We start from the raw sequence: 27,903 nt of genomic DNA, 5'->3' as shown, positions 1-27,903 counted from the left end.
GCTCATGATTGTTTCTGCTCTATTTAAGTTTTTACTGGGTCTTGAATTGATTACATAGCTTGGTTGCTATCAAGCTATGATCTTTATTTGAACATTCATTAATTGTTTAAAACAGGTTGTCAATTATAGGGAAAACAGTGTGCTTGCAATTCATAATAAAATCGGTTGAACAAATTTACCAGAATTTTGAATTTTCTGGTTATTACATTGAAAAATATTAAAAAATAAAAAACTAAATGGAGGCAAAAGATGAAACATCAATCAACAATCAAAGGGTTCCTCAAATTGGTTCAACCAAAAGAAGATGGGCTTGTCTCTTTGTTTGCTGATACATATCAATGCTATTGCTAACTCAAAAGTTCCTTATGTAAAAGCTGATGATTGGCTAACCAAAAGAAAATTTACCTAACATGGGAGGCTTCATGCCATATCAATAGACTTCCACATGCCATTGCTTGTTCTTTTTCAGTTGTGAAAGCTTCTCCTCCCAGTTCTCCCCTCTTCCATCCGCAACCCTCTTCAAGGTTTCTTGAATCCCAGGCATCATTCCCCTGAGCCCACAGAAATATATGTGGGCTCCATCATCCAAGAGCTTGAAGATCTCATCACTGTACTCTTCAATTTTATCCTGAACATACATCTTCCCTCCTCTATTGTTCTTATGTTCTCTACTTAGCGCTATGTCGTACCGGAAATTATCAGGGTAGTCCTTGAGATACTTGGTGAACTCTTCATCATAGAGGAGACTATCAGTGTTGGCCACACCAAGGAATAGCCATGCAAGGCCGCCAAACTTGAATTTGGGAACAGATTCCATGAACATGCGACGAAGGTAACCTCTGTATGGTGCGACACCAGTGCCGGTGGCAATCATAATGTGGGTGGCATTTGGGTTGTCTTCAGGCAAAAGCATGATCTTGCCAGCAGGCCCTGCCATATTATTATTTATAGTTCAATTAACTATAGACAAGGAGTGCACCTTAACTACCAGTAACAGTGTCAAATCCATCAAATGAAAAGAATGGACTAAATAGGTTTATTAATTCTCTCTGAAAGCAAATAATATTGATCATCGGATGAACTAATTTATGAGGCCATAGTTTGCAACTGAAAGACAGAAGAAAACAATGATGGCCAGTGTAAATACAATGTGAGCAATACAATTACTATTACGGAAGTAACACTTAAATTAGGAGTTCCTAACAATATATTTGACTTGATTAGTTTAACTAACAGCAAGAACAATTTTTTTTCTTCTGTGTGTGCGTTGTTGATAATCTCAAGTGCCAAGTTTGGATGAAAATAGCCAGCATCGTTAAATTTAACAACTTATAGAAAAAATCCAATCAATCAAGCCAAATATGATGTCTAAGCTAGCAACCCCCAACCCTAAAAAGAGGGGGAATAAAAATAATATATAGAATTTATTTTTACCTACTAAAGGGCCATACAAACTCATATATGTTGGAAGAAGGCAATCATTTGGGAAATAACAAAAGTTAAGAACAGGCTGGCTAAATGACCTAGGGGCACAGGCCAACCCAAAAGTGAGGCTTAAGCACAACCATTCTACTAGAAGGGCCGAACTGCACGAGCCGCTGCCTTGGCCAGGCTGAGACCTTTTAAGATCAAAATATAGCCCACCCTGGCCATGAGCCACAGGCTTTTCGCGCAGACTATTTTAATTAAAAAGCAAAACCCCATTGATCTTCAAACAGTAGGCTCTTACCTGTGATCTTAATTTTATCTCCTGGTTTGGAGTTGCACAAAAAATTGCTGCACACACCATTCTTGGAAGGATCCTCCTTTCCTGTCTCAGGGTCGTAATAGACAGCACGGCGGACACACAAACTGGTCGTCTTGCCATCAAAATAGTCTCCATACCTTGAGGATGCAATTGAGTAAAGACGAACATTTTGTGGAGCCCCAGGTTTCTTTGGGTTTTCACCCTGTTATGAAAATAAGGTACTCAAATGGAGAAATTTAGTGTGAAGATTCAATTATTAGCATGCCAGTAAATTGGTTTAAAATTTAAAATTATGTGGCTACTAAAGTGAAGAGATGAGACCCATCATCAAATGAGGCTGAAAACAATTATATAATGATCCTCTCAATTTTCAAATCATAGCTGCTACGAAGAATTGTATAGGTCAAAACTCTTTCAACTAAATGAAGACATAAAATTTATGGAACGAGTTACTTACAGGAGGAATTACACCATAACTTTGCCCTTCCCAGTAGGGAACATTACCACCATGATCGATTACAATATGGCAGGTCTCTCCAGGAGCTTTTGGGCCTACAATCCTCTCAACAGAACGAATGGTTGCAGTATAAGGTTCCTTAGGCTTGTATGTATTTAATGGGGGCTCATTAGCATCTTCAAGTTGTAGAGGAGATACAGCAACTTTAGGAACACTTGCTTGTTGCACTGACATGCATACTATCCGCTGATTTCTCAGCCCCCCATTCTTTGTTTTCAAGTCCAAAGGTAAAAGAGGTGCCCATGATTTATCATTAAAGTTTATGGTTTGTGCCTGCAGCAAAATTACAAGCAATTTTAGTGAGAAATTATTGACTGAAGAAACACAAAGCAGTTTAAATTTGTACTCTATTATCAGCTAAACTCATACTATCTATTAAGACCACAAAATTTTAGTCTCAGGAGCAGTACTCTAAACTTAATCAGATGAAATAAGCATACAGCAAGATATGTGACAAAAGTTCTATTTACTACCATTGCAAGCATCTCCCTGTGACAGTCATTAATCAACGCACTTACAAATAATTATATCAAATTAATACACAACTTTCAAAGTCACAACTATCGACAATCATTATTGATAACAGCTTCTAACAGCAACACCAGTAGACCATCACCATCACATTTAACTTTAATTGCTTCAATTGGTTGTACCTTTAAAACTAAAGGCTTAATGTTACAATGCCATTAAGATTATAAGATCCTTAGAAAAAAAAGGGGAAATTACAAAAATGAAACAAGCAATTTGTTTCCATAAGCTCCATCCCTGAAGACACGTAAAGTCTGCAATCTGCAAAAACTAAAGCTAACAAGTGCTTCTAAGGTCGAGCTGAGAACCCAAGAAATGGTATCAATATCACAATAGCTAATCCTCCACTATAACTAAATGAAAAGGAGAATCTCGGAACCTTCTCATTTTACAACATATTTGAAAATCCTCAAGACTCTAAAGCCACATAGTTTATAACGACAGTAACCAAACAAGCCCTCAATCTTGTGTCCAATTAAAAAAGAAACACGAATATGCGAAATTAATAACACCCCAACAAAGGAAAGGCGCACCTTGAACACTGATCTTCTGATAGAAAAATCGCTTCCAACAGGAGCAGTAAGTGAACCCTGCAAGCAAAATCATTATAACCCAATAACAAGAACAGCAGAATTAATCAAATATCTTCTATTTGGCAACTGGGTAAGCATAAAATGACTGAAAGCCTCATTCTTTTCCCTCCGTTTTCTCGGGAAACAAACAAGGTACCCGAATCTGAAATGGGGCAATACCTGAGATATAGCCAAATGAGACATGATTGGATCAAAGGATGGTATGAGAGGGCTTTAGGTGACGCGAGGGACTTAATATAGGGGGTAGGGGACTAAGATCACGCAGAGGAAGAGTTGTTGGAGGCAAAAATGGTGTGTAAAATTATCCTTCCGAGTGTCCCAAAGGTCGAGTTTTGATTTTGCCTTGGCTCCTCGGACTCTCTCTCTCTCTCACTGCGATGCTCGCCTTGTCTACCTGACGAGTTGAAATAATTAATTCTCTATAATATGTTTTTTTATATCGAGAAGGTGGCAGGTTGGCATGTGGTAATTTTTTGGGAGATTTTGGAAAATGCTAAAGAAGAGAGAAATTTTTTAAAAAAAGTCAAAATAGACAAAATTGCCCTTATTTATTTTTGAGTTTTCTGAAGAATCCTTTACATTTGTATGTCTTTGATTTGAAAGTTACGAGATTTTTCTATCTTTTTTAAAAAACTTTGACTTTTTTCAAAAATAAAAGTTTTTTTATGGCTAAAACTTTAATTTACTTAATTTTTTTTAATCTGGGGTTAATTTCAACATTGCCCCCAAACTTTTTGTTTGTCGCACTTTAGTCCTTGAATTTTCATTTGGACCACTGGATTTTATTTTCAGTTTTCCATGAATTTTATTTTACAAACAGAAAAGTTTAGGGGGCAATTTTGAAACTATCCCTTTGTTTTTTTTTTTTTTAATCAACTACATGCAAACTTCTAGGATTTGTTGTACAAAAGTATAATCTGGCCTTAAACATTGCACTATCAATATGTCATTAATAATGTGTCGATATTATTGTAGTTAATAAAATATATTATTGATATAATTTAGGTAACATCAGTAGAATATCTGGATAGATTTGATTCGATTTGGTCATGCATACATATAATATTTGACAAATATAAATTATTCTTTACTAGCAAAAAAATTAAATAATTTCTATTTATATGTACAACATCCCATTTATCATTGTTGTTTTTTAAACGGAATTTCGTAAATGAATTGCATTAAGAAAGCTTCTTTTTTTTTCTTTTTCTTTTTTTTTTTTCAATTTATGATCAGTACTTTAGGATATAATTGACATCTTTGGGATTTTTGTGAAGCCGGACCTGGATGTACTAATCAAAGTTCAGATTCATTCAAACCCAAAAATAAAAAAATAGTAAAAGGAAGAAGAAAAAACAGATAAAAGAAGAGATTTTTAAAAAGCACATCAAGCCATCAAAAGAAAGAAAAACAAATACATCAAATCAATCCATAAAAATGGAGCCTACCAGGATCATTGTTTTCAGTACTTAAAATGGATATATATATATATATATATATATTCTGATATTCTCTGCTATACATTTTGAACATATTTAAAGGATATAGCCGTGCGGCTATACTATTTAAATATTCAAATGTATATAAGATGTATAGCCGAACAGCTATACTATTTAAATATTCGAATATATTTAAGACGTATAGCCGATACTTTTTGAATATATTTGAATATATTTAAATAGTATAGCCGCACGGCTATACTGTATAAATATTCAAATATATTTAAGCAATGTAGCCGTGCGGCTATACGCTTTAAACATATTTTAATATAATTAAATAGTAGAGCCTCATGGCTATAGTATTTAGATATTCAAATATATTTAAAAGTATAGTCGCTGAAAATAGTATAGCCGCTCGGCTATACCATTTAAACATATTCAATATATTAAAAAAATATAGCTATATATATGTATATTTTGTCATTTGTTAGGGAGGGGGAGGATGGGAGTATTATTATATAGGGCTACTTCAAGATCTTTTCCGACGTAAATCAAATCTGAATGCACTGAAGTGGCCTACTTTTCCAATGTGGTGTCACTCCATGTGCAATATTTAGTTAAAAATGCAAGAAAATAATGAGTCTTTCATTACATATGCAGTAGATTTTGTCAAAATATATATATTAGTAAATTTAGGTTTTAGCCACAAAAAATTTCACTTTTGGAAAAAATCAAAGTTTTTTCAAAAAAGACAGAAAAACCTCTCAACTTTAAAATTAAAGACATATAAATGTAAATGATTCCTTAGGAAATCCAAAAATAAATAAGGATAATTTTGTCCATTTTAGCTTATTTTAAAAATTTTATCTTTCCTTTAGATTTTTCCAAAATCTCCCAAATATATTGCACATAAAATTGTAAAAATTAGAATGTCCCTTTAGTATTGTACTGTATCTTCTCCGCTGGTACAGTAGAGAGAGAGAGAGAGAGACAGAGAGAGAGAGCTGCTGCGTTGGTTGGGTAAATGAGTTGGGCTGAGAGGGAAGGGAGAGTTCAGTAGAGAAGTGGTGGAATGAAGTCCAAAATATTGGCCCAAAATATGCATGTACGTAACCTAAGACCATTGGGCTCGTGCCATTTTTCAGCACAAGCTTGTAAGTGAGGGCAAAACGTCGTTCAACCCAACCAAATCAAATTCATCCGTACCGTTTGAACCATCACACAATTAATTTGACTTAGTTTTTTTATTTTATTTTTTTATCCAAATGATACTGAAGAAGGATAATCGAACCTAGGATGCAAGAGTAAATACTCTTAATCTAATCTACAGGAATGAATAAGGGGATTCAAACTCAAATGCAAAAGGGTGGACTCATTGCACTGACCAACTAGCCAAACCCACGTTAATAGTCAAATACTAAATAGTATTTTTGAAAAAAATACTAAAGAGTAATACTAAAATACTAAATAGTAAAGTTAATAATTAAATTATTTTAGGATCCTTGCCCTTCATATACGGTATAGTCTGTTGTTACTATTTTTGTGTACTCTGTGTTTTTTTCTTTTGGCTTGACTTGAGAAAAGTAGCAGCAGAGACTAATAATATTCAGCCGTGGACCCCACGTGCGGGTGCGTTGCTGGACAGAAATCAAGCTCGGCGGTCGCTTTCAATCCCGCCCGCTCACCGCGTAGGCCCCACATAATTCCTGGTCCAGATTATCTCCCGGGCAGCACATTCCACTGCCCGAAACAGTCACTGAATCCAACGGCTCAGAGTTCTTCACCCCTACAGATCCTAGTCGACACTTAACCGATTAAAAGCCTCCCAAAAAAATAAAAAATAAAAAATAAAAAATAAAATAAAAATGAAAGATGTGTATGGTTGAAAATAGGCATGCAGTTCAGGTAATAATATGGTGATAGAGGAATTCTAATTTCCGTCAGACGCCATTTCAAATCCTGCACAGAAAGAATTTTACTAAATTTAGTAGGAACAAGAAAGGCAGCCAGCCAAAAGAGGTAACTTTCCAAATTCTAAACCCTAGCTTCGCTTTGCAATTGGTTTGCCCGACCAAATTATGAGAATTCTTCAATTTTTTTATATATATTTTTTCGGTGAATTGGTTTATGTTAGATGATTGGGTCAATTTTCTGAGTTTTGAGCTAATTATGTAGGAATTTGAAGAGTAAATTGAGAGCTGAATTTTTGGGTTTAATAAAGTTTATTAATTTAATTTTATGAAAACTGGGCATGCAGATGAACTATAATATTAGTTGGGTTGATGGTATTGAGAGTAGTTGGGTTCACTTTCTTCTTTCTTTTTACACTCTGAGTCAATCTTTAAGGAGTATTCAGGATACCATGATTATCTTTTATGAGCTAAATTAGTTGTTGCTGGCCATTCATTGAATTATTTTGTACACATCTGCAGCTGTGGCTAGACCCTAGATTAGATGGAAATCTTGTTTAACAATGATCTATTTATCTGTATATTTCGAGCCTTGACACAATGGTAAGGTTGCTCCATTGTGATCGGGTGGCCACACATTCGAAATGCGAAACAACCTTCTGCAATGGGGGTAAGGGTTTGTACATCCAATCGTCCTCGGACTCTGCTCTGGAAGGAGGCAAAGTCTCGTTCACTGAACCACCTTTGAAAAGAAATTATTTATCTATTTATGTATGCATGCCCTGTTATTTCATGGTTCAAAATAGGAAAAGCCCCACTACCAACCATTTTATCTCAATTATGCTGGAAAATGGAACCTGTAACCAAGGAAATTAGTAGCTCATACTTGAAAGCGATATTGCAAGCACCATCATGTCACTTTGATTGTATCCTTATTCTTTCATTTTGCTGATATGGTTCTGCAATATCAGTTCCCCTCTCCTGATTGTCCCTTCTGTTTTGCGCGGTTGTCAAATATATGCAGTTATACTATGATCTTATTAGTGAGGTTTTGGGCTTCTTTGTAAATTACAAGAAGCCGCTGTCTACCAACATCAAGCTACCAAAATTCAACTAACTGCAGCTACACAATCCGAATTTAGTACAAAGAAAGGAATATCTCTAAAATTAGCTTTGTCTAGACGGTCAAACTCTTCCTCACAGATGGACTTTATTTTTTAAACTAATAGACTTTCAACTAAGTAAAGTTTCTGTTTCTGATTATAAAAAAAAGAAGATATTAGTTACTGAACGATTCTAATTTCATCCTAAAATGTACTCTCTTTTCTTTATAAAAAAAATTCATCCTATGATCTGTTTTCTTTTTGTTTCTTACTTGGTTCTAGCAGCATGTTATTTTCTGTATGACATTGATCTGGGTGATTTTTGTTTTGCAGCTACATATTGTTTTGGACTCTCCACTTAAGACATCCTCATGACTTCTTCTGTGCATGATCGTTCTGGTAATTTTCTTTCTTTCCAAAATACTTTAAATATTCAGTTGGTTTCAGAGTTGCTGTAAATGGACAAGACTTATGTTTCTGGCATATAACTGAGCAGGGATAGTTAATGTGACAAGAAACTGAATTGCTTTTTGTTTGGTGCTTTTGCATCTTTGATATAATAATGGTGTAGATTTTGTATTAAACTAGTTTAAGTAAGGGTTCTTTCCGTTTCTGTTGGTGGATTGTTCTACAAACCAATAACTTTTGCGGGGAGATTAACCTATGTTACCTTTGTAATACCTAAGACCGAGCATGGGCTTAGGTTGAAGTCTTGATTTGGTTTTAGCAAGATCCGTGTCAGATCCAACCCTTGACTTCCTTGGTCGTTCCTGATTTTGATTTATGGTTTACATAATTTACCATCTCACTAATTGCCCATTTTCTTTTTCATTTGATGTGGATCCTCAGGAAGCCTCTACCTTGTGAAAAAAAATAATTTCCTTGGTTGTTTTAGTCGGCTTTAAGGCTGTATGGTAATGCTGTTTTATTATGTTCTGGTTAAATCCTTCTGATATTGCTCCTATGCTACATATGATCAATGCGGTGATGTAGGATTTACTACACTTTTCCCTCATATTTATGGTTTTATAGCACTGAACTTCAAAGCTTTAATTCTTTGTTATTTTATTGATTTATTGATTTATTCATTTTGGCTTTTGTTTTCCTTTTGTGAAGTGGCATCATGGTTTTTGTTTTTTCCTTTCTTCACTTGAGTAGTACAACCATTTCTTGAGCGCATTCTTATCTACTTTGAAATTTTGCTTTTGCAGATAATAGTGAATCTGATGACCAGCAAAGTCATTCTTCCTTGCCTGCAATTGGTATTTCTCATCCTGGAATTCCAACCCCAAATATTCAGTATGCAGCCCCTCCACAAGTTGGAACAGGACATGCAGTGGTAACATCTTCAACCTTAAACTTTAGAGAGTTGACGTTTTCTTTTCTTGCAAATTTCTCCTTTAAAAAAAAGAAGAGGAAGTTTGCACTTTATTATTGTCAATTCCACTATTGTGTCATCAAGTTTGTGACTTCTTAGGTTCCATATATATACATATTTGTACCATGTGTATATGTAGTTGCTGACCTGTATATGTTTGTGATATCATATATCATGTTTATATGTCAATATTTAGAATGTGTTGAAGCTTATATGTGGTACCATTTACTCAGTTCATCAAGTAATTTGCAATTATTGTGATTTTAATGTTTTCTGAAGTAGGCACTTTATTAAAGATGAGATGCTTGTTTTGTTAACTTGGGTAACTATGTAGTGAAGAAATGTGCAATTGCATGCTCCCAAAGAAATTGTGCGTATGGTTGCAAGGAAAGTAGATTCAACCTTCAAGACATGCATCCAAAACTGAGTAAATAAAAAACATTAGATGAATTAGGGACTAACACTTGTAAAGAAATTGGTGGGATCAGAGGACTAAATTACCGATATCATCCTGTTATGATCCTTATCAGCATAATGGGTAATAATTATGAACATTCAGTGCAAAATTGGAACTGAAAATATATGCATGTGCTATGTGAACCGTAAGTTGTATGGGGGATACTTAGATGAAACTATAACTGGTGTAGGTGCATCTAGTGTTACATAGCATTGGTGGTAGTAATTATGGTGGCTAATATCAGAAGTTTCCCTAGGTGGATGATTAAGTAATTAAGAGTTAGTAGTGGTGGAAGGCATCACTTTTGTTAGTGTTGGGTTGTGTTTCCTGCATTTTGAGAGTAACAGGAACTGCCGCTGGTGATGAAGCTGAATAAGTTGGTTGTGATGGTTCTGTTTCTCATGGTTTGTGGCTAGAGGCAATGTATTTCCTTATAGCAGGTGTTCTTAGTGATAGCTACAAGAGATCCTTAATACAGGTCTAACTAGTGGTGGTGGTAGCAGCACTGTTTAGGCCTGTATCAGAAAAGGGCATTCATGTGTGGCGTTTTTTTTTTGGGTGGGTGCGGGGAGGGAGACGATACCACCATCTAAAGATTGTTATTTATGTAATGAGGAGGTTTACAGGCCTAAATAAGGAGGAAATAACAAACCCCCATACAAGGGGAAATAAGGAGGTTTACCACCATATAAAGAGTGTTATTTATTTAACGAACCCACAACTAACAAACCTTGATTGCATTAGGAAATAAGGGCTCTAAAGATTGTAAGATGATTTCTGATAACTAGACAATATTACAGAGTTTTTCAAGCTATACCTAAAATAAAAGATCCATGCGTGTTTTAAACTCTTCTTAATTTGAAGTTTTAAGATGCATTTTCTTTGGGAGACAACTATGTGATGTACTTTCCAAGGTATTTAGACAGCTAATATGTGGTGGGCTCTCCTAAATTTTATCTTCTATACGTAGAGAGATTTTAACCTATGTTTTGTGGGGATGGAGATGGATGGGAGAAATAGTTTCAAATTGACCCATGAATATCCTTAGGTAGATTTAGTTTGGGTTTTAATCTCTAGTAGAAGTGATAGTTTCACTTTTGTCCCCAAGCAATTAAATTTGAATACGGGGTATAATTGTAAAAGTCTATGTTTACACTTCTCTTCGTCCTTTCCATCCCTTTTACCAAACAAGAGGAAGTAAAATTCTCCTTCTCTTCCTTTATCCTTCCTTCCTTCCAAACATAGTATCAGTGAAATTGTTGGTATTGTTTAAAAAACATTATAGAATAAGAATGTTTAGTATCATTGGAAGTTTCTGTTTCTCAAGCTAATTTTCATGTAGTTGTTTTGCAATTTTTAATGTAATTTTCTTTAAAACGGCTCCTAATTTAAGTTTAGAATTTTGATACATTATCCTTCGTTTGTCTAATTGAAGGCACCAGCAGCTTACCCTTATCCAGACCCTTACTACAGAAGCATCTTTGCTCCCTATGACACACAACCATATCCTCCACAGCCCTATGGGGGGCAACCAACGGTATTTCTTCCACCTTGTTTTAGATATAATTTCTTGATAATGGTACTTCTAATATTGAGCGTTGAGACCACATATTGCTTATGTGCATGAAATTTGTGGTTATTACTGTCTCCTCATTTCAGGTCCATCTTCAGTTAATGGGAATCCAGCAAGCAGGAGTTCCATTGCCATCAGATGCAGTTGAGGAACCAGTGTTTGTAAACGCAAAACAATATCATGGCATCTTGCGACGTCGGCAGTCTCGTGCTAAAGCAGAATCGGAAAATAAAGCTCTTAAGTCTCGAAAGGTAATATTGTGGACTGCAAATCCTTGCATCTCATGTTCAATGAGATGCTGCTATAGGTTTCATTTATTCATTGTCACTTCAAACTACTCTTGCAGCCATACTTGCATGAATCTCGACACCAGCATGCACTGAGAAGAGCTAGAGGATGTGGGGGTCGATTTCTTAATGCAAAGAAAAATGACAACCAGCAGGATGAAATGTCATCAGGCGACAAATCCCAGCCAAATATCAATTTAAACTCTGATAAAAGTGAGCTTGCTTCCTCAGATGGAACATCCTGATTACTCAGAAGCAATTGCAACGCGCTCAAGGGGCCACATGAAGTATCTATCCTTCAACAACTGCCAGGGAATGGAGGTCCCCAATACCAGCCTTGCTAGTCTCGGTAGTGCTTCACTGTGACTTGAAGCTCATTAGCAATAGCATGTATAGGTTCTTCAGTAGTAGGCTTGTAGGGGGGGCTGCAAAAGACAAAGTAGGCAGTCTTATTGAAGCGCAGTGATATAACCGTCTCCCGAATGGGTTTCATTTCAACCCTTTGCTTCTTTTTTTTAATCCCAGGAGAGTGATGGTTAAGTTTGCTGTGTGGTTTAAGTTTGCACTTATACCTGTTGTGAGGTTGGAAACTTGTCTGACAAAGTTTAGAGCCCGTGTTGTTTGGTTTGGTAATGTTTCAATAGATTGGCAAAAGATTAGGTTGGCTGCTGTTTATGTAGTAGTAGTTTTATTCGTTTGTTATCAACTGAGACAATAAGTTTAATGGTTAATGAAATTGGGTAATTATCAACCAGCAGTTTCTTTGTTTTTGTTTTTTTTTTTTGGTTTTTGGGGTAATTATCAATATAGTGAATTTATTTTTATTAGCTTGGGGCAAATTGGAAAAGACGATAATATATATAATAAATAAGGGATGGAAAAGTTGTTTTCACAGTAGAGCAAGCCTAGTGTTAATGGGTCATTCAAAGTTCAAACGAACAAGATGATTTGTGGCAATTATCTCTTCATCAAAGGAAAGACATCTTCTTCTCTACATTCAACGCATCACTATGAAAGACATCTTCTTCTCTACATTCAACGCATCACTATTGCCTTGTTTTGTTCCAGATAATCTGATTCCCAATGTTTTCCACCATGAAATCATTTCGATTTTTGTCTTTCTAACGTTGTTTGGACTGGATTTGTCTCTTTTGGACTGCATCATTTTTTCACCTCATTATAAAAAAGTTTTAGTTTTGGTTTGTTGGGTATGGACAACTAGTAAATAGGATTAATGGAATTTGGATTGTTTTTAACTTAACCACTTTAATTGCACAAATGTTTTTTTGTTTTTGTTTTTTTCTTTCTGAAATTCTTGACACTTTTTAGGAAAATATATAATTTAATATATATAGCCACTTGTCCGATGTGAACCAATTGTATTTGATTCATATATACTATTCTTAGCAATTGGGATGTACACATTTCGTGATTTTACCAAATTATAAAATAGTGCATATGTATATGTACAGTCCTGATCTTTTGGACCCCTGTAGTTCGAGAGATTTATGGTCACTTACCGTTGGATGTAAATTCAACGGTTGACTTGAATCGGGTAATAATCATTTATGTCATATTGCATTTATATATATCATTTTGAACCATTTGATTAATATCCAACGGTGGGTGACCACAATCTCTTGGACTCCTGTGGTCCAAGAGATCGAGACTGTGTATATGTATTGCTATTATATATAAATTTAGGTTCAAGGTAATATAAATAAAATAGTAATAAATAAGGGTTGCTTAAAATTGAGGAGTAGCTTCTCTTTACCACCAATGTGGTTTTGACACGTGTCAATTAAAAAAAAAATTTGGTTGAAATTTTGTCAATGTTGCTGGAATTTGACAAGTGTCAAAACACCATTGGTTTTTAAAAAGAGCTCCTCAATTTTAAGGAGCCAATCCATGTTCATATAAATAACATCTTACATATTGTTGGGAATAATTTCTTCTACTCCTAAAGAAGACCACAGTGCCCCCTGAGATTTAAGAGAAAATAAAATATCATGAATCCCTATACACACCGATTTGGTGTGAGCCAAAGAGTCTCAGATGCTTAAGTCAATTTCAGACAAGAAGAATTAGGGTTTCTTAGGTTGCAATGAAACATTATCTCCTTCTTGCAGTTGTGATCAAGTTTATATGACTCATTAGTGGTTGGTTTATTGCTGTGAAAAGTTGCGTGTGGCATTTATTGGGGGAGTCAGTGCTCGTTATATCACACGTCCAGTCAATTAGCTGTTTGACTTGGGACGTGTGAGAGATTTCTCAAAATGTGTTGTCATGATCTTCTAGATTAGTGATGTTGCTGTAAGTAAGGATATGTTGGGGATCAATGTTGATCCATTTTAGAGGCGTGTTGCCTAAGGATTAGTCCTATTTGGCCAAATTCTATTATGAGGGTGCCATATACATGTGGACCTTCATATTAGCCACATGATCATTTCATTGAACTTAAGTAAAGTTACTATTCAAATAAATCATGTGGCTAACATGAAGCTCCACATCTATAGTCCATATATGACACCCTCACCATAAAACGACTCATCCTATTGGAATGTACTCTATGGACTCGGTGGTCTCAAGCCCACTTAGCTTCTTGGCCCATGTTTGGATTTTGTGGCTGGCGAGGTCCGAGACGTTTAATAGGCCACGTCGAATTTTTTTCATAGTGAGCGTGAGAATCGTTACGTCACCCCCTCATCACATTAATGAGAATGTGATGTACTTTTGATTTTCTCAACCCTTTTACTATGGGTAATTTGGTCTAGACAATAACTTATTACATACGTGGCGTTGGATTATTAGCACGCGATTATTTGCTCCCACACATATTATTTCTATCAAAGTTCAAACTGCTTAAATTTTGATCATAAAACCACACTAGTTCAAGTTTCATCATTTCATTGGGAAATGCATGACATTTTTCATTCTATTAATGCTTGGTGGAAAGTAAAATCAGGAAGAAGCCAATAAAGGGCAGTAGGCAGCTTGTCATTGAAAAGGTAATTAAATTCTGTTAACATTACTAATCATGACTTAGCATACATCAATTCAATGTAGCTAATGCGTCTCTATATTTTGCATTTGGCCTTGAGATTGCATTTGGGGTGGGGGATAAGTTCTATATTTGTAAATTGCAATTGACATGAGAGTTCCTATGAAGCAAAGTTACACCAAATCTAGCTAGATTGCTTGATCATAAGCCACACATCAATTTCTATGAATAATCAGATTGGGCATTTCTTTCCTTTATTTGGCCTTTTAGTTATGATTTGTCCATAGTTGAACAAAAGCTTGAGCAAGGTTTATTGCTCCAAATTAATCAATTAAGAAGCTTCTGAAAATCTCCACAAGGTGACATAAGAATTTAAAGAGCCCATGGTGATCATTTTGTCATGTTGGCAGCTGATCATAAATGCCATTAATATGCAGAGTCTCTCTCTCTCTCTCTCTCTCTCTCTCTCTCTCTCTCTCTCATGAAGCCCTTTTTTTATCTCTCCTTTTTCTAAGGTTTTGACAAAAATAAATTGACATACTTTAATACCACTCCTAATCATAGCAAGTATATACATAAAGAAGAACATTTATATGATATTGGTGCCATAATTAGTAGCAAACATAATAAGATTTTCCCTCACATGAGCATCCTATCAAGTTGGGTTCCTCCTCTCTATCCTTGCTTACCTCTTTACACCTCTTTTCATGCATGGACCCCAAAGAACACCTCACCCAAACGAGAGAGAGAGAGAGAGAGAGAGAGAGAGAGAGAGAGAGAGAGAGAGAGAGATGTAAAATGCAAGCAAAGGAGGAATGAGGGTGGGGTATTGGTTGTGAGTCTATAACACTCTTTTGGTGCATGACAAAATGGGGTCATCCTCCCCTCCACCCAAAAGAAAAGAAAAAGAAAAAAAACTTTTGGGTCCCTTAGATGGGGCTGGAAAGTGACCTCCACCTTTAATTGTGTTGATTTTGCAAAATCACGCAAGGTGATATGGCCTGTAACATGTCTCAGTGGACCTCATGACCCCAACTGTGGGGTTTCTGTGTCCCAAACCCTAGCCTTGTTAATTGTGTGCTCCTTCCCTTCTCCCTTCTCCCTTCCAAAAAAAGGGAAAGGAAAGATAATTAAAAGAAAAAGGGGAGAAGCGAAGGCCTCCACATGATCATATAGCCAGGGAGACAAGAAGACACCAACTGAGTCTGTGTAGCCATTGACTCCTGTTAGAACTCCATCATAAGCCCATTAATTATATATATACATATATACATATTTCTATATCATTATATATGTGAGAGAGAGAAAGCGAGAGAGAGAGAGATAGAGAGAGGGGGAACTTAATTTGAAGGAGTGTTTGCAAGCTTTGGATGCTTTCAAGATATGAACCCTTTATGTAAAATGTCAACCTGTGAAATCTAAAAGTCAATTGCTTTTCTCATCCATCATCTCTCTCTTTTTTTCCTCTTTCTCTCTCTCTTGGATTCTTGTGAGTGAAGAGATGGATGTGGGAAACATTATCAATTGTCACCAAAAGGCGTGTGGTTGGTGCTGGTCGACCTTCACCAGAAAAGTTAATCTTATTACGGTTTAGATTTTCAAGCTTTGAAAGTTTGAATTGCTTCACACCCCATGTCATATATTTAAACCTAAATTACGCTAAGCAAATATGGACTTAATGAAGTTGACTAGAGCAGACGTGTTTCCCACTCTGCACTTGAGTTCGAATCCCCCTCTCTATAATTTAGATTAATTTAAAATAAAATATTACTTGTATAAAATAAATTAAAAAAAAAAAAAAAACTAAAGTGCGCTAATTAGGTTTTATATGGTGGGAAAACCTTTGATTGTTTAAACCAATAATCTATGTGCTGCTCTTCACGTAGCTCTGATGTGATGAGAGACTCAAAGTTTTACTACTTTTTTGTCATGCCTAATTGGCCATTGTAGACGACGATAAGCATAGACAAGTTGGTCTAAATCTAATGATGAAACTTGACACTTGAAAATTATATGAAAAATAGAGGTTACATCATCAGACCAGAAGGCTTATAAATAATTAATCTATATCAATAGCTAGTCCTTGTTCTTGCATGCATGTGATGTGAAGCCTTGCCACTTCTAGATATATTTAATGTTAAAGCATATTAGATGCTTTGATTTGTTACATGCATTGACATCATTATTGAAGCTTAAAATTCAAGTGTTTACATGACTTCACAATTTCGTTTGGTTTCAACACTTAAAAGTGTAATCTTGAATCGAATCAAATTGTTATTAGTTCGATTTAGTTACAATTTACGAGTGAGATGAATTTAAATCCGACCGCGAACCACGATCATAACTATGACACATATATATACTAAAAACAAACTTAATATCCTTACCGCCCCACTAACAAGGTTTTGTTTATCATGAACAAATTCAAGGTCAGCAAACCCCACTTGTAATACAAACAAATATAGTGACATGGACATTGTTTACGTCCATTCCAACCCTTTCTAGTTTCAACCCTTTCAATTACCCCCCATTATGTCCATTCCGTGAGTTTTTTACCCCGTTGTCTTAACAGTACATTTTCCACTTTTTTCTACCAGTACCACCAACAACAGCAAAATCCAAAACTATTTTGTTAAAAGATATCCAGATATTTGGCTTGCATCACACAACTAGCCCATCAAGGGTTTATAGGTAGCAAGTCTATAAGATAAGGATAAGAAAGAATGGAGACAAATCAATTCAAAGCAATTTGAATTTCATTCATGATATATATATTTCCCTGGATTTTGTGTTGTATGTCTATCTTTGTTGGTGGGGTGGTATTATTGAAACATGTCCTTTTCTTCAAAGAGTGGTGTTATTCGTACTCCTGAAAAGTCATTCTTCATTTTCTTTGTTGCATCCTTTAAAAGCATTACTAATAGTAATGGATATCCGATAATACAATGCCACTTAGGTAACAGCTCAATTAATACTCGTAACACTATCACGTGATGTTACTATCAAACTCAAAAGTTTGGAGGAGTTACCCAATTTAGCTATAAGAGGATGGGAGAAACCTTCCAAAACCTTGGAATTGGGCCTATGTCCAACTTCAGCTCTTAATCAAAGCCCAAGCCTAGTCTTCCAAGCTCCGGGTCAAAACCCACCCAAGTAGCAAAAGAACCAAATACCCGGGAACGCAGAGCGTTACGGTACTTTTGTCCATTTGCTCTGCCTTCACGCTTTCCCCCCCCAACTGCCCACGGTTTCTCTCTCATCCATCGCTCACCCATACATACATCATCATACATCCATAGAATGGCATACAAATAAGCATACATACATGCATCCCATGCAAAAACATGCAGAAATTCATTTACCATTTATTACAACATTAATAATAAGATAACATATATTTTTTTATTTTCAATAATTTAGTTTGTTGATTAAGTAGAATTTGAATATATGTTTAAGATTAGACAATTATAATATTAAGCATAGAATTGATATCAAATCACACACGTTAACTAGATCTGAAAAAACGTCTCTCTCTCTCTCTCTCTCTCTCTCTCTCTCTCATCAGTGGGCAGCAGGCTTTGGGTCTCTCCCACCCACGGCCTGCCTGCAGGCTCATATCATATCATATCAGCAGTCAGCAGCAGACTTAGCAGCACACATAGCTCCCTCTGCTGCTTTGCCTTCTCATTTAATTTATTCCTTTCCTATTTTTTCTTTCGTTTTCAAATGTTCACATCACACACAGTTATAGAGGGAATAAGAGAAAAAGAGGAAAGATTGCATTTTTTATATTGTAATTTTTTGAGAAAATACCAAGAAAGAAAATACAAAAAATAAAAGAGAGAGAGAGAGAGAAATAGATTAGCCACCTGCCCTTTCATTTGCCATTGGCTGTTTGTTTTCTTCTGCTTGCTTTCTCTGTCACATACAAACCCACAAACAAAGAAACACACACATTCTCTCTCTTGGCCTGTCTATCTCTCTCTTTCTGTGGGTTTTTCTTTTTCTCTTTTTTAATTTAACAAAAAACAGAAATTCATTCTCTCTAGAGGAAAATCCTCGAGATTGGAGCCCAAACCACAAACAAGGACACCCCTTAAACACTGTTGAGCTAGCAAGGGACTTTTTCCAACTTGGGTTATTGAGTTTTTGAGAGGAAGAGAAACAGAGTCACAGAGAGAGAGAGAGGGAGGGAGAGAGAGAGAGAACAGATACAGCCATCTGATGAAGGAGAGAGGAGGCTCTCTTGGCGGAGAGAGCCTGCCCTGCACTGAGAACAACAACAACAACTACAACACCACCCAAGAAGAAGAAGACGAAGAACAGCTAGACCAACAACAACCAAAACAGCCAAAGCAAACATTTTTCTGAACTTATATTCCCCATTTTTTGTTGTTGCTCTGCCAAAACAGTGAGCTGAAGGCCAGAGCTTTATTAGCACACTATAAAACACTACCTGGGTCGTCTTTGTTGTGACTTGTTTCTTGTCTCTTCGGAGATTTTTCATTGGGGGGTTTTCTCTTCTTTTCTTTTTACCCTATAGCTTTCGTGTGAGGTGGTTCTGTGTTTTGTGCGCATATGGCACTTGTTATGAACAGAGATTCACCAGGAAGTAGTAGCAAGCAAATGGATTCAAGTAAGTATGTACGGTACACACCAGAGCAGGTTGAGGCCTTGGAGAGAGTCTACTCCGAATGCCCAAAGCCTAGCTCTTTGAGAAGGCAGCAGCTGATTAGAGAGTGTCCTATTCTCTCTAACATTGAGCCTAAGCAGATCAAAGTCTGGTTCCAAAACCGCAGGTAAAAACAGAGTGAAAAGCATTTGGGTTCAATGGAGAGAGTTTTGATCCACAAAAATCAATCTCTCTCTTGCTTCCTTTTTAGTTTTTTTGCGTACTATTTTAAATCTTTAGGAATTGGGAAAATGGTCTTTTAGATTCTGATAATGGCCGTTTTCTTTGTGAACTCATCTTGGATGAAAAATAAGCTCATTCTTCTCTGGCTTGCTCTGTTTTCTATCTTTTCTCCCTTTTTCTCGTGCTCTGGTTTCACCATTTTTGTTTGAAAGGTGGATCTCATATTTGTTCACATTGTTTGTGTAAAGTCAAGGCCTTTTCTTAATCACAAATTGTTTTCGTTATTTGTGGTATAGATTTGAAAAGAAAATGTGGGCTTGTTTAGAAATGCTTCTTTAACCGTTTTCCCTCTTCGGAAAAGCAGAGTTTCTTATCTTTAATGGAGAAAAGTTTATCTTTTTTAGTTGATTTGTATTTGTTTTCCTCTGGTCTGCAAGTCTTAAGCTTCTATCTTTTCCTCTTATACTGTTTTTTTGTTTTTGTTTTGTTTATCCAAGGTAAAAGGGTTCATAGATGCGCATTTATAATGTCAGTATATTTTTTCAAGTATAATGTCAATATATTTTTTTCTCTCTCTGTTTTTTTCTTTTCAGAAATCTCTCTCTCTCTCTCTCTCTCATTTGTATTTATTTGGTGGACGTATTTTGTTTGTTTTTAGATAAATGACGATCTTATGTGTGCCCTTATTTTGCGATTAAATAAAAGAAAACGACAGCAATTTTAAAAAGTGAAACTTTCATGTGGTTCCTTGGATTTTCATATCCATCTTTGCAGAAAGGTGAATGTAAATTGTAAATACTGCTTTTGAGTCGTTTGGACTTTTAATGAAGGATAATGACATCTCCACTCTCCTGCGTTCTTTTATTATTTTGTGGTTCTTTCTACGCTTCATTGTTTTTTGGGTTTATGTTTTTCTCTTCTTTTCAGTTTTGTCGTATCTTTCTGAAGACAATTTAGTAAACAACTCGTTAATAATCCTCTTTCTTTCCCCCGTTATTCTTTTGAGCCAAGCGACAACTTTTTATTTTTTTATGCCATAATTCTCATTTACTGTTTTATTACATAGACTAAAATGGATGTTCTGGCTGAGTTACGTTATGCTTTTACACTTTAGCTTAGAGGGATGTATTCTTAAATTTTGATCATAAAAATGTGGGGCACTCTAAAGTTTCTATATGCTAAACTTTGGGTGGTTAATGTAATTTATGGATTGAAACAATTCCATTTTGCCTTCTCACACAAGTTATGTTTTCAAATGAGTATTTTTTTCAGAATTTAGAACTGCCTATTTTATGTTGCATATTATTCCGTTTTGCTTGTTATGCAGCTACTCTTGTAACCCTATTTTATATACAGAATGCATGCCTCACAACAGTTGACATATTTTCCTATCAAGATTTGTTGAGTCATAAACTGGCAAACCACTCTCTAAAACTTGCGTTTTGCTTGTTTTTGCGTACTTACATAGATGCCGGGAGAAGCAGAGGAAGGAATCTTCTCGACTCCAGACAGTGAATAGAAAGCTGACTGCAATGAATAAGCTGTTAATGGAAGAAAATGACCGCCTACAGAAGCAGGTCTCTCATTTGGTGTATGAGAATGGATTTATGCGACAGCAACTGCATAGTGTAATTCCCGCAACCTTTATAATTGCCTCGTCCATGGGAACCATGCTTTTACATTTATGTTCGTTATATCATTGTATTCCATGATTTTATTTGGCAATTTCTTTTATGGTGATTATCTGCTTCTCCAAGAAATAATAATTTTTAAGAACTCATGAGGTTTATGGGGTCATACATATTATAAATTCCTTTTATTGTTGTATGTAGGCATCTGGAACGACCACAGACAATAGCTGCGAGTCTGTGGTCATGAGTGGTCAGCACCAACAACAGCAAAACCCAACACCTCAGCATCCGCAAAGGGATGCTAACAACCCAGCTGGGTAAGTAATTAGCGTCCTTACAACAATTACTTGAAGATATTTAGGTTGTGATGAAGTAAACTAGCTTACAGTATATTTTTCTTGTCAGTCTTCTTGCAATAGCGGAGGAGACCTTGGCAGAGTTCCTTTCTAAGGCTACCGGAACTGCTGTTGACTGGGTCCAGATGATTGGGATGAAGGTAGATTCTTTTGAAGCAATTAGTGTACTTGTGTTTATATTTTATACTCTGGTACATTTATATGCACTGGACCACTTTGAAATTAAACTCTCCTAGCAACTACTTGTAGCCTGGTCCGGATTCTATTGGAATCGTCGCTGTTTCCCGCAACTGCAGTGGGGTAGCAGCACGAGCTTGCGGTCTTGTGAGCCTAGAGCCCACAAAGGTACATATCCACCTCCTCCCCACTTCTTGTATAATGTTTAGGCCTTGAGAAATAGTGTTTGTGCTTTTCATTTGCCCCGGTCTAAAATGTATGTTGACTTCCATTAAAGGTCGCTGAAATCCTCAAAGATCGTACATCATGGTTTCGGGATTGCCGTTGCCTTGATGTATTAAGTCTAATCCCTGCTGGAAATGGTGGGACAATTGAGCTCACGTACATGCAGGTTCGTTGTTTTAGTGAATTGGTGCTTTGTGACTATGTATCCAGGCATGAAGTTCTTTTAGCACCTAATATATGTTGTTTTATTTTCTTAATTTCTAAAATTTCTTTTCAACCAGACTTATGCACCCACAACATTGGCTGCGGCACGTGACTTTTGGACACTGAGATATACTACAAGTTTGGAAGATGGCAGTCTTGTGGTAATTCAATAAGTGATGCCCTTTATATCCTAAGATTTGACTTACTATCTCTGCATTTGATAAAGAGCTTTTTTAGCATTTAATGTACACTAGGATGTCATGTCCAAATGAGCATTTTATAAAGAATTTAATTTCTTTGGAGATGAAATATATTTCTTCATTAGCAATTACAGAAAGTGAGTGGAACTGTAAAGTTTGCTTTTTACATTTGTTTCACAGAAATGATTACTGAACACGTTGATAAGTTTGTTCATTTAATGAAAATGTTTGAGCTTAAGCTTGAATGTGTGCCAATAAACTTCTATAAGCACAAGTTGATGCCAATGGTCCCTTCAAAACCTGCATATTACTTCATATAATTATGTTGTGTCTTACCATCTCAAAATTACATTTACAGGTATGTGAGAGGTCGTTAACCTCTTCAACTGGTGGCCCAACGGGGCCTCCATCTGCAAGTTTTGTAAGAGCTGAGATGCTTCCTAGTGGCTATCTTATCCGACCTTGTGAGGGTGGTGGTTCCATTATCAACATTGTTGATCATGTTGATCTAGATGTGAGAATATATCATTACCATTTCTTATCCAACTCTTTAGTTATTCAATTGGCTTATTAAGTGCCTTTTATGTCTTAGGCCTGGAGTGTTCCTGAAGTTCTCAGGTCCCTTTATGAATCATCCAAAATCCTTGCTCAGAAAATGACTATTTCTGTAAGAACTACTGGACGCATGTAATTATACATTTAAGTATATAGGACCTTTCATTCACAACTTATCTTTGTAACTTTATTTCGTAGGCCCTGCGACACATACGACAGATAGCTCAAGAGACTAGTGGAGAAATTCAGTACGGTGGAGGTCGCCAGCCTGCTGTTCTGAGGACATTTTGTCAGAGACTCTGCAGGTATGCCCTCCAAGATATCGGGTATCAAGAGAGCTTGGATGTGTAAACTTTAGCTATTGTTGAAAGTTTTGATTTGCCTGTTCCGTGCATAGCTTTTTTCTTTCTTTGGCTCACTTGTTTAGGATTGTTGCAATCTTAAGTGGATATGTATTACGGTTGGATTAACACGTTTCTTCATATGCTGGAATTGGGTTTCAGAGGGTTTAACGATGCTGTCAATGGGTTTTCGGATGACGGTTGGTCACTTATGGGTAGTGACGGTGTGGAGGATGTGACAATTACCATTAACTCATCGCCAAACAAGTTTCTTGGTTCCCAGTATAACGCATCAATTTTCCCCACTTTTGGAGGAGGGGTGCTGTGTGCTAAGGCATCAATGCTGTTGCAGGTATAGTAACTAAATTTATATGTGGCTCAGTTCTTGTATAGTTTTATATATTTTTCCTCATTTTTCTGAATTATTTTGGACTAGATAGATATGAACATTGCATGAACTTCTAACTTTTCTTGTTTGCATCATTGACTGATGACCTTCATCTGGGTATGCAGAGTGTTCCCCCGGCTTTGCTTGTTCGTTTTCTGAGGGAGCATCGCTCAGAATGGGCTGATTATGGGGTTGATGCATACTCTGCTGCATGTCTTAAAGCTAGCCCATATGCAGTTCCTTGTGCAAGGCCAGGCGGCTTCCCGAGCAGCCAGGTTATCTTACCTCTTGCACAAACTGTGGAGAATGAGGAGGTAATGACTTTGTTATTCTCTCTAACTGATTTTTCATTACTGCATATTTACCATGTTTTAAATATGAATGTGCTAGTAAATTTCTGCCATTTATTCTTATGTAGTTTCTAGAGGTAGTTCGCCTAGAGGGTCATGCTTTCTCTCCTGAGGATGTTGCTTTGGCGAGGGATATGTACTTATTACAGGTTAGTGAACAGAACATTGAATGGATTCCTTTATTTAATATTTTCATTTCTTTTTCATCAGCATGAACTTTTCTTATTAACATAACTTCCTAAAAATATACCGTGGCAGTTGTGCAGTGGAGTTGATGAAAATGCAGTGGGTTCCTGTGCTCAGCTTGTCTTTGCACCTATTGATGAATCGTTTGCTGATGATGCTCCTCTGTTACCATCTGGTTTTCATGTCATACCATTGGATCCCAAAACAGTTACGTGACATCTCTAATCTCACTAACATCACAGTATTTCGTGTATCCATCTATTGTGGTCATGTCTGATCTTTGTTACTGGTTTCTTTATTGCAGGATGGACCTACTGCAAATCGCACATTGGATTTGGCCTCTACGCTGGAAGTAGGACCGAGTGGTTCTCGTCCTGTTAATGAGGCTGATGGCAATAGTTACAACCTTAGGTCTGTGCTAACCATTGCCTTCCAATTCACCTTTGAGAACCACTTGCGAGACAATGTGGCTGCTATGGCTCGACAGTATGTGCGTAGTGTTGTAAGCTCTGTTCAAAGGGTAGCTATGGCTATTGCCCCTTCCCGGCTCAGCTCCCAAATGGTACCAAAACCCCTTCCTGGATCTCCTGAGGCTCATACTTTGGCACGTTGGATTTGCAGAAGCTACAGGTGTGACAAATCTCTGAACTTTTGTGTTTTTTTTAAATTATATCTTGTGTCGTACACCAAAGGAGGCAGTTCTAATGTACGTGCCAAAAATAGGCCAAAAGATGGTGATGAATTAGTGAAGCAAACACTTGTGTTTCAGCGGGCTACTTGCATTATTAGCTAACAATATAAACCCTTCTTTAGGATCCACACTGGAGCAGAGCTCTTTCGAGTCGACTCCCCATCTGGGGATGCTGTTTTGAAGCAACTTTGGCACCATTCAGATGCAATCATGTGCTGCTCTGTGAAAACGAATGTAATTACTTCTCTACTTTTATCCTCGTCTCTTAAATTTGAGCTTAAGAAAGTACGTGCTTTTGTTCTGTTGCCAACATGTTTGTTGAAAATTTAATTGCAGGCATCTCCAGTGTTCACCTTTGCAAACCAGGCTGGACTTGACATGCTTGAAACTACTCTTGTGGCCCTCCAGGATATCATGCTTGACAAGATTCTAGATGAAGCTGGACGGAAAATTCTCTGCTCGGAGTTCTCCAAAATCATGCAGCAGGTACCTATAGATTAGACTATTTGATTTTGGTGGGTTCAGAAGAGGATTAAAAAAAAATCTCAGCCTGGTTTGCAAAGGTGAAACTGTTATGTTCTTATAAGGTTTCTAACAAAGGTTTTCTGATTCTTTCCAAATTTTAGGGGTTCGCGTATCTGCCAGCAGGATTATGTGCCTCCAGCATGGGTAGGCCAGTGTCCTATGATCAAGCTGTTGCATGGAAAGTTGTTAATGACGATGATTCGAATCACTGCCTGGCATTCATGTTCATGAGCTGGTCCTTTGTGTGATGGGGATAATAGATTCTCAAAAACACCTTAGCTATCTCTTAAGTTATGTAGTTGCTATAAAGAGCACGTTTAGACATTTTGAAGTCACGGTAGCCAATAGCAGGAGCTCATGGAGACTCAGTATGTATGTTTATATTTTGGCTGAATGGATGTATCTTTATGGTTACGGTTATGTTGTCTACTGCAACATATCAGAATGGTTTCTGCATTTGGTTGAAATTTCATCCAACTCACGTTGGGTTGGCCTAAGTTTGGTCATAATCATATCATGCAACCCTTAAAATCATTGCAAAAGTTGCAAAATCATATTCATTACTGGGTTTGTTTCTAAAGAATGGTAGTTCATTATAAATAAATAAGTCAGTACTCTTGAAAATTTTGAGAGACTTGGAACTCTGTATATGAAATTGGAGAAAATAAGGTACTTTTTCAACTCATTTGGTGCAAGTGTAGGAACTGAATCTGAAACAATTGTAGGATTTTTAAATTGCAATTAAAACACCAGTTCACAAACTGGTCCTCTGCAAGGCTTTTTAACCACAAACTGGTCCTCTAACATTAATAGGAAGACAAAAATTTCTTTAAGGCAATTCAATGCCAGGGCAAGAGGGAGAGAAGATCCTTGCCTATGCTATGCTATTACAAACTGCAAGGCTATAAAATCAGCTTGCAATAATAATATATATCTTGCAGCACATCTGTCTAAAATAAATGAACCTGCAAAATCTATGAACCTTCAGAATCATAATGATATGGAGACAGCCAAGAAACTGAAAAATGAAAATAAAGATACTGATGAGCTTGCAAATCAGACTGATCTTTAACTCAAACTAAATAAACCTCTAAACTAGTACAGAAAAGTTAGATTATACCAGCTATTATTAGCTCAAAGTTTAACAAAATAAAACCCCACATTGTAAATAAAATATATAAAAAACCCACATGAAGAACATCTTTTTCTTTATTGTCATTTTTTCAGTTAACAAAAGAAAATGTTTGCAAAATTTTCATCTTTGGCACATTTCCTTTATGTCAAGTCTCTAGCTACCCCATCCGGTTTATGACATTATTCAGAGAGATTTACGTTTCATGGTAGATATATTTGAAATGCTTGCAAGAAAACCAGGCGCACACACACGTCACCTGATGGATTCTGTGTTTTGTGATCCTGGCGTGGTGTGGTGGTGCAGGGTCAGCAAGTATGTCATGATGGCCGTACCACGTGGCATGGTGAAGTCACTGGTCCCAGTCCTCCTCTCTGACTCTTTGCTGCACGAGATCAAATCTCAAAATCCATTTTAAAAAATATTCATGCATGGTTGGTATTTAGCAAGCACCAACTAGTAACCAGCCGTACGGAGACTGGTGGAAGTGCACTAGCAAAGTTTGCATTCAATTTGAATTGAATTATACAAACATGTGTAATCAAATCAACAACTATAGCCTCAGTACATACTGCGTTGTCAGATTCACACAATTATTTACTCATTAAATTAAAACATTCTAATTCATTTTCTTTTTTCAAATTGTTCAAAGTCCCAAGTCCCACATAACACTATAGTTTTCTTGTTTTGACAAAACCATTGTGTACACTACTCTAATGTACGAAACTAAGGATCAAACTCGAGTGTAATAAAATTAACCGATTATCTTATTAATCAACTAAACGAATTCACATTTTTCGTTTAACACCATAGTTTGAAAGAGGGGGACTTTAGCAAGAATCGTTATTTCTGTTGGGGTAGGGCCAGAAAGAATCTCAGTCTCCCAATCGGCACACCACATAAGTCTACAAAATAGTTAGTCAAGGAAAAAGATGACGACACATTTCCCATATTCAACAGCAGCCACGTCACCATCAAGTCTGACGAGCCAGCCAGCCACATAGGGTTTTCAATTAAAAGACGTGCCCATAGCCCAACCCCATGCCATGCCCTTCCTCCTCTGCTCGTCACTGCTCTTTCTGCTCTGGTCTGCTATGCTTATAATTACATGCCCTATAGCCATCTATATATATTTCTATGCTGCTGGTATATGCCAATAGTCTACGCTATGCTACTGCTGGACCACCTACTCTACTATGTGACCTCAAATCTGCTTAATATTTTATATTTACGTGTGTTTGGTGCTTTTGCCTGGCTGCCTGGTACCGTAAAGCTGCTTCCAATTACAAGGCTTTGATTTGACCATTGACATAAAATGTAGACTTGGCCTTCTGGTTTCTTTGTCTCCTTTTAAGCGGATTGGAAATTTGGCCTCATGTCATGTCCATCAACGTCTTTTCATACGCTGCTTTTTTGTATTATTACAACAATCTTTGCTTGCCCAACAACTGCACAACAAAATGAACTTTAATTTGACAATCTACCCATAAATAGCAAACGGATATCTCACCAAATATATTGATTTAAAAAGAAAATATAATCGACATATGGGTT

General features: G+C 36.6%; 3 protein-coding genes across 3 annotated transcripts; 2 read left to right on the top strand and 1 right to left on the bottom strand.

Annotated features, from left to right (window-relative positions):
• Nucleotides 1-126: 126 nt before the first annotated feature.
• LOC117626468 (ferredoxin--NADP reductase, root isozyme, chloroplastic) lies at nucleotides 127-3,806 on the bottom strand. Its single transcript, XM_034358180.1, has 5 exons — nucleotides 3,545-3,806; nucleotides 3,326-3,382; nucleotides 2,205-2,537; nucleotides 1,730-1,949; nucleotides 127-930 (listed from the first exon to the last, which is right to left on the bottom strand). Exons 1-5 carry the CDS (start codon nucleotides 3,566-3,568, stop codon nucleotides 431-433), a joined length of 1,134 nt encoding a protein of 377 aa, XP_034214071.1. The 5' UTR covers nucleotides 3,569-3,806; the 3' UTR covers nucleotides 127-430.
• A 2,874-nt stretch (nucleotides 3,807-6,680) lies between these two features.
• On the top strand, nucleotides 6,681-12,289 carry LOC117626470 (nuclear transcription factor Y subunit A-7). The gene is made up of 6 exons (XM_034358183.1): nucleotides 6,681-6,843; nucleotides 8,171-8,236; nucleotides 9,049-9,176; nucleotides 11,108-11,209; nucleotides 11,332-11,496; nucleotides 11,592-12,289. Exons 2-6 carry the CDS (start codon nucleotides 8,209-8,211, stop codon nucleotides 11,775-11,777), a joined length of 609 nt encoding a protein of 202 aa, XP_034214074.1. The 5' UTR covers nucleotides 6,681-6,843; nucleotides 8,171-8,208; the 3' UTR covers nucleotides 11,778-12,289.
• A 6,170-nt stretch (nucleotides 12,290-18,459) lies between these two features.
• Nucleotides 18,460-25,751, top strand: LOC117624845 (homeobox-leucine zipper protein ATHB-14-like). Its single transcript, XM_034356324.1, has 18 exons — nucleotides 18,460-19,332; nucleotides 20,857-21,016; nucleotides 21,221-21,336; nucleotides 21,425-21,515; nucleotides 21,625-21,720; nucleotides 21,830-21,943; nucleotides 22,059-22,142; nucleotides 22,540-22,695; nucleotides 22,774-22,848; nucleotides 22,935-23,041; nucleotides 23,240-23,429; nucleotides 23,591-23,779; nucleotides 23,884-23,964; nucleotides 24,074-24,208; nucleotides 24,306-24,631; nucleotides 24,815-24,926; nucleotides 25,029-25,178; nucleotides 25,319-25,751. The coding sequence occupies exons 1-18, from the start codon at nucleotides 19,112-19,114 to the stop codon at nucleotides 25,463-25,465; spliced, it is 2,550 nt and encodes an 849-aa protein (XP_034212215.1). The 5' UTR covers nucleotides 18,460-19,111; the 3' UTR covers nucleotides 25,466-25,751.
• The last annotated feature ends 2,152 nt before the right edge of the window (nucleotides 25,752-27,903 follow it).

This window comes from Prunus dulcis, chromosome 4 (assembly GCF_902201215.1).
Source record: "Prunus dulcis chromosome 4, ALMONDv2, whole genome shotgun sequence".
NCBI classification, from domain to species: domain Eukaryota; kingdom Viridiplantae; phylum Streptophyta; class Magnoliopsida; order Rosales; family Rosaceae; genus Prunus; species Prunus dulcis.
Note: the sequence above shows the minus strand (reverse complement) of the source record. Positions and strands in the feature narration are given on the sequence as shown.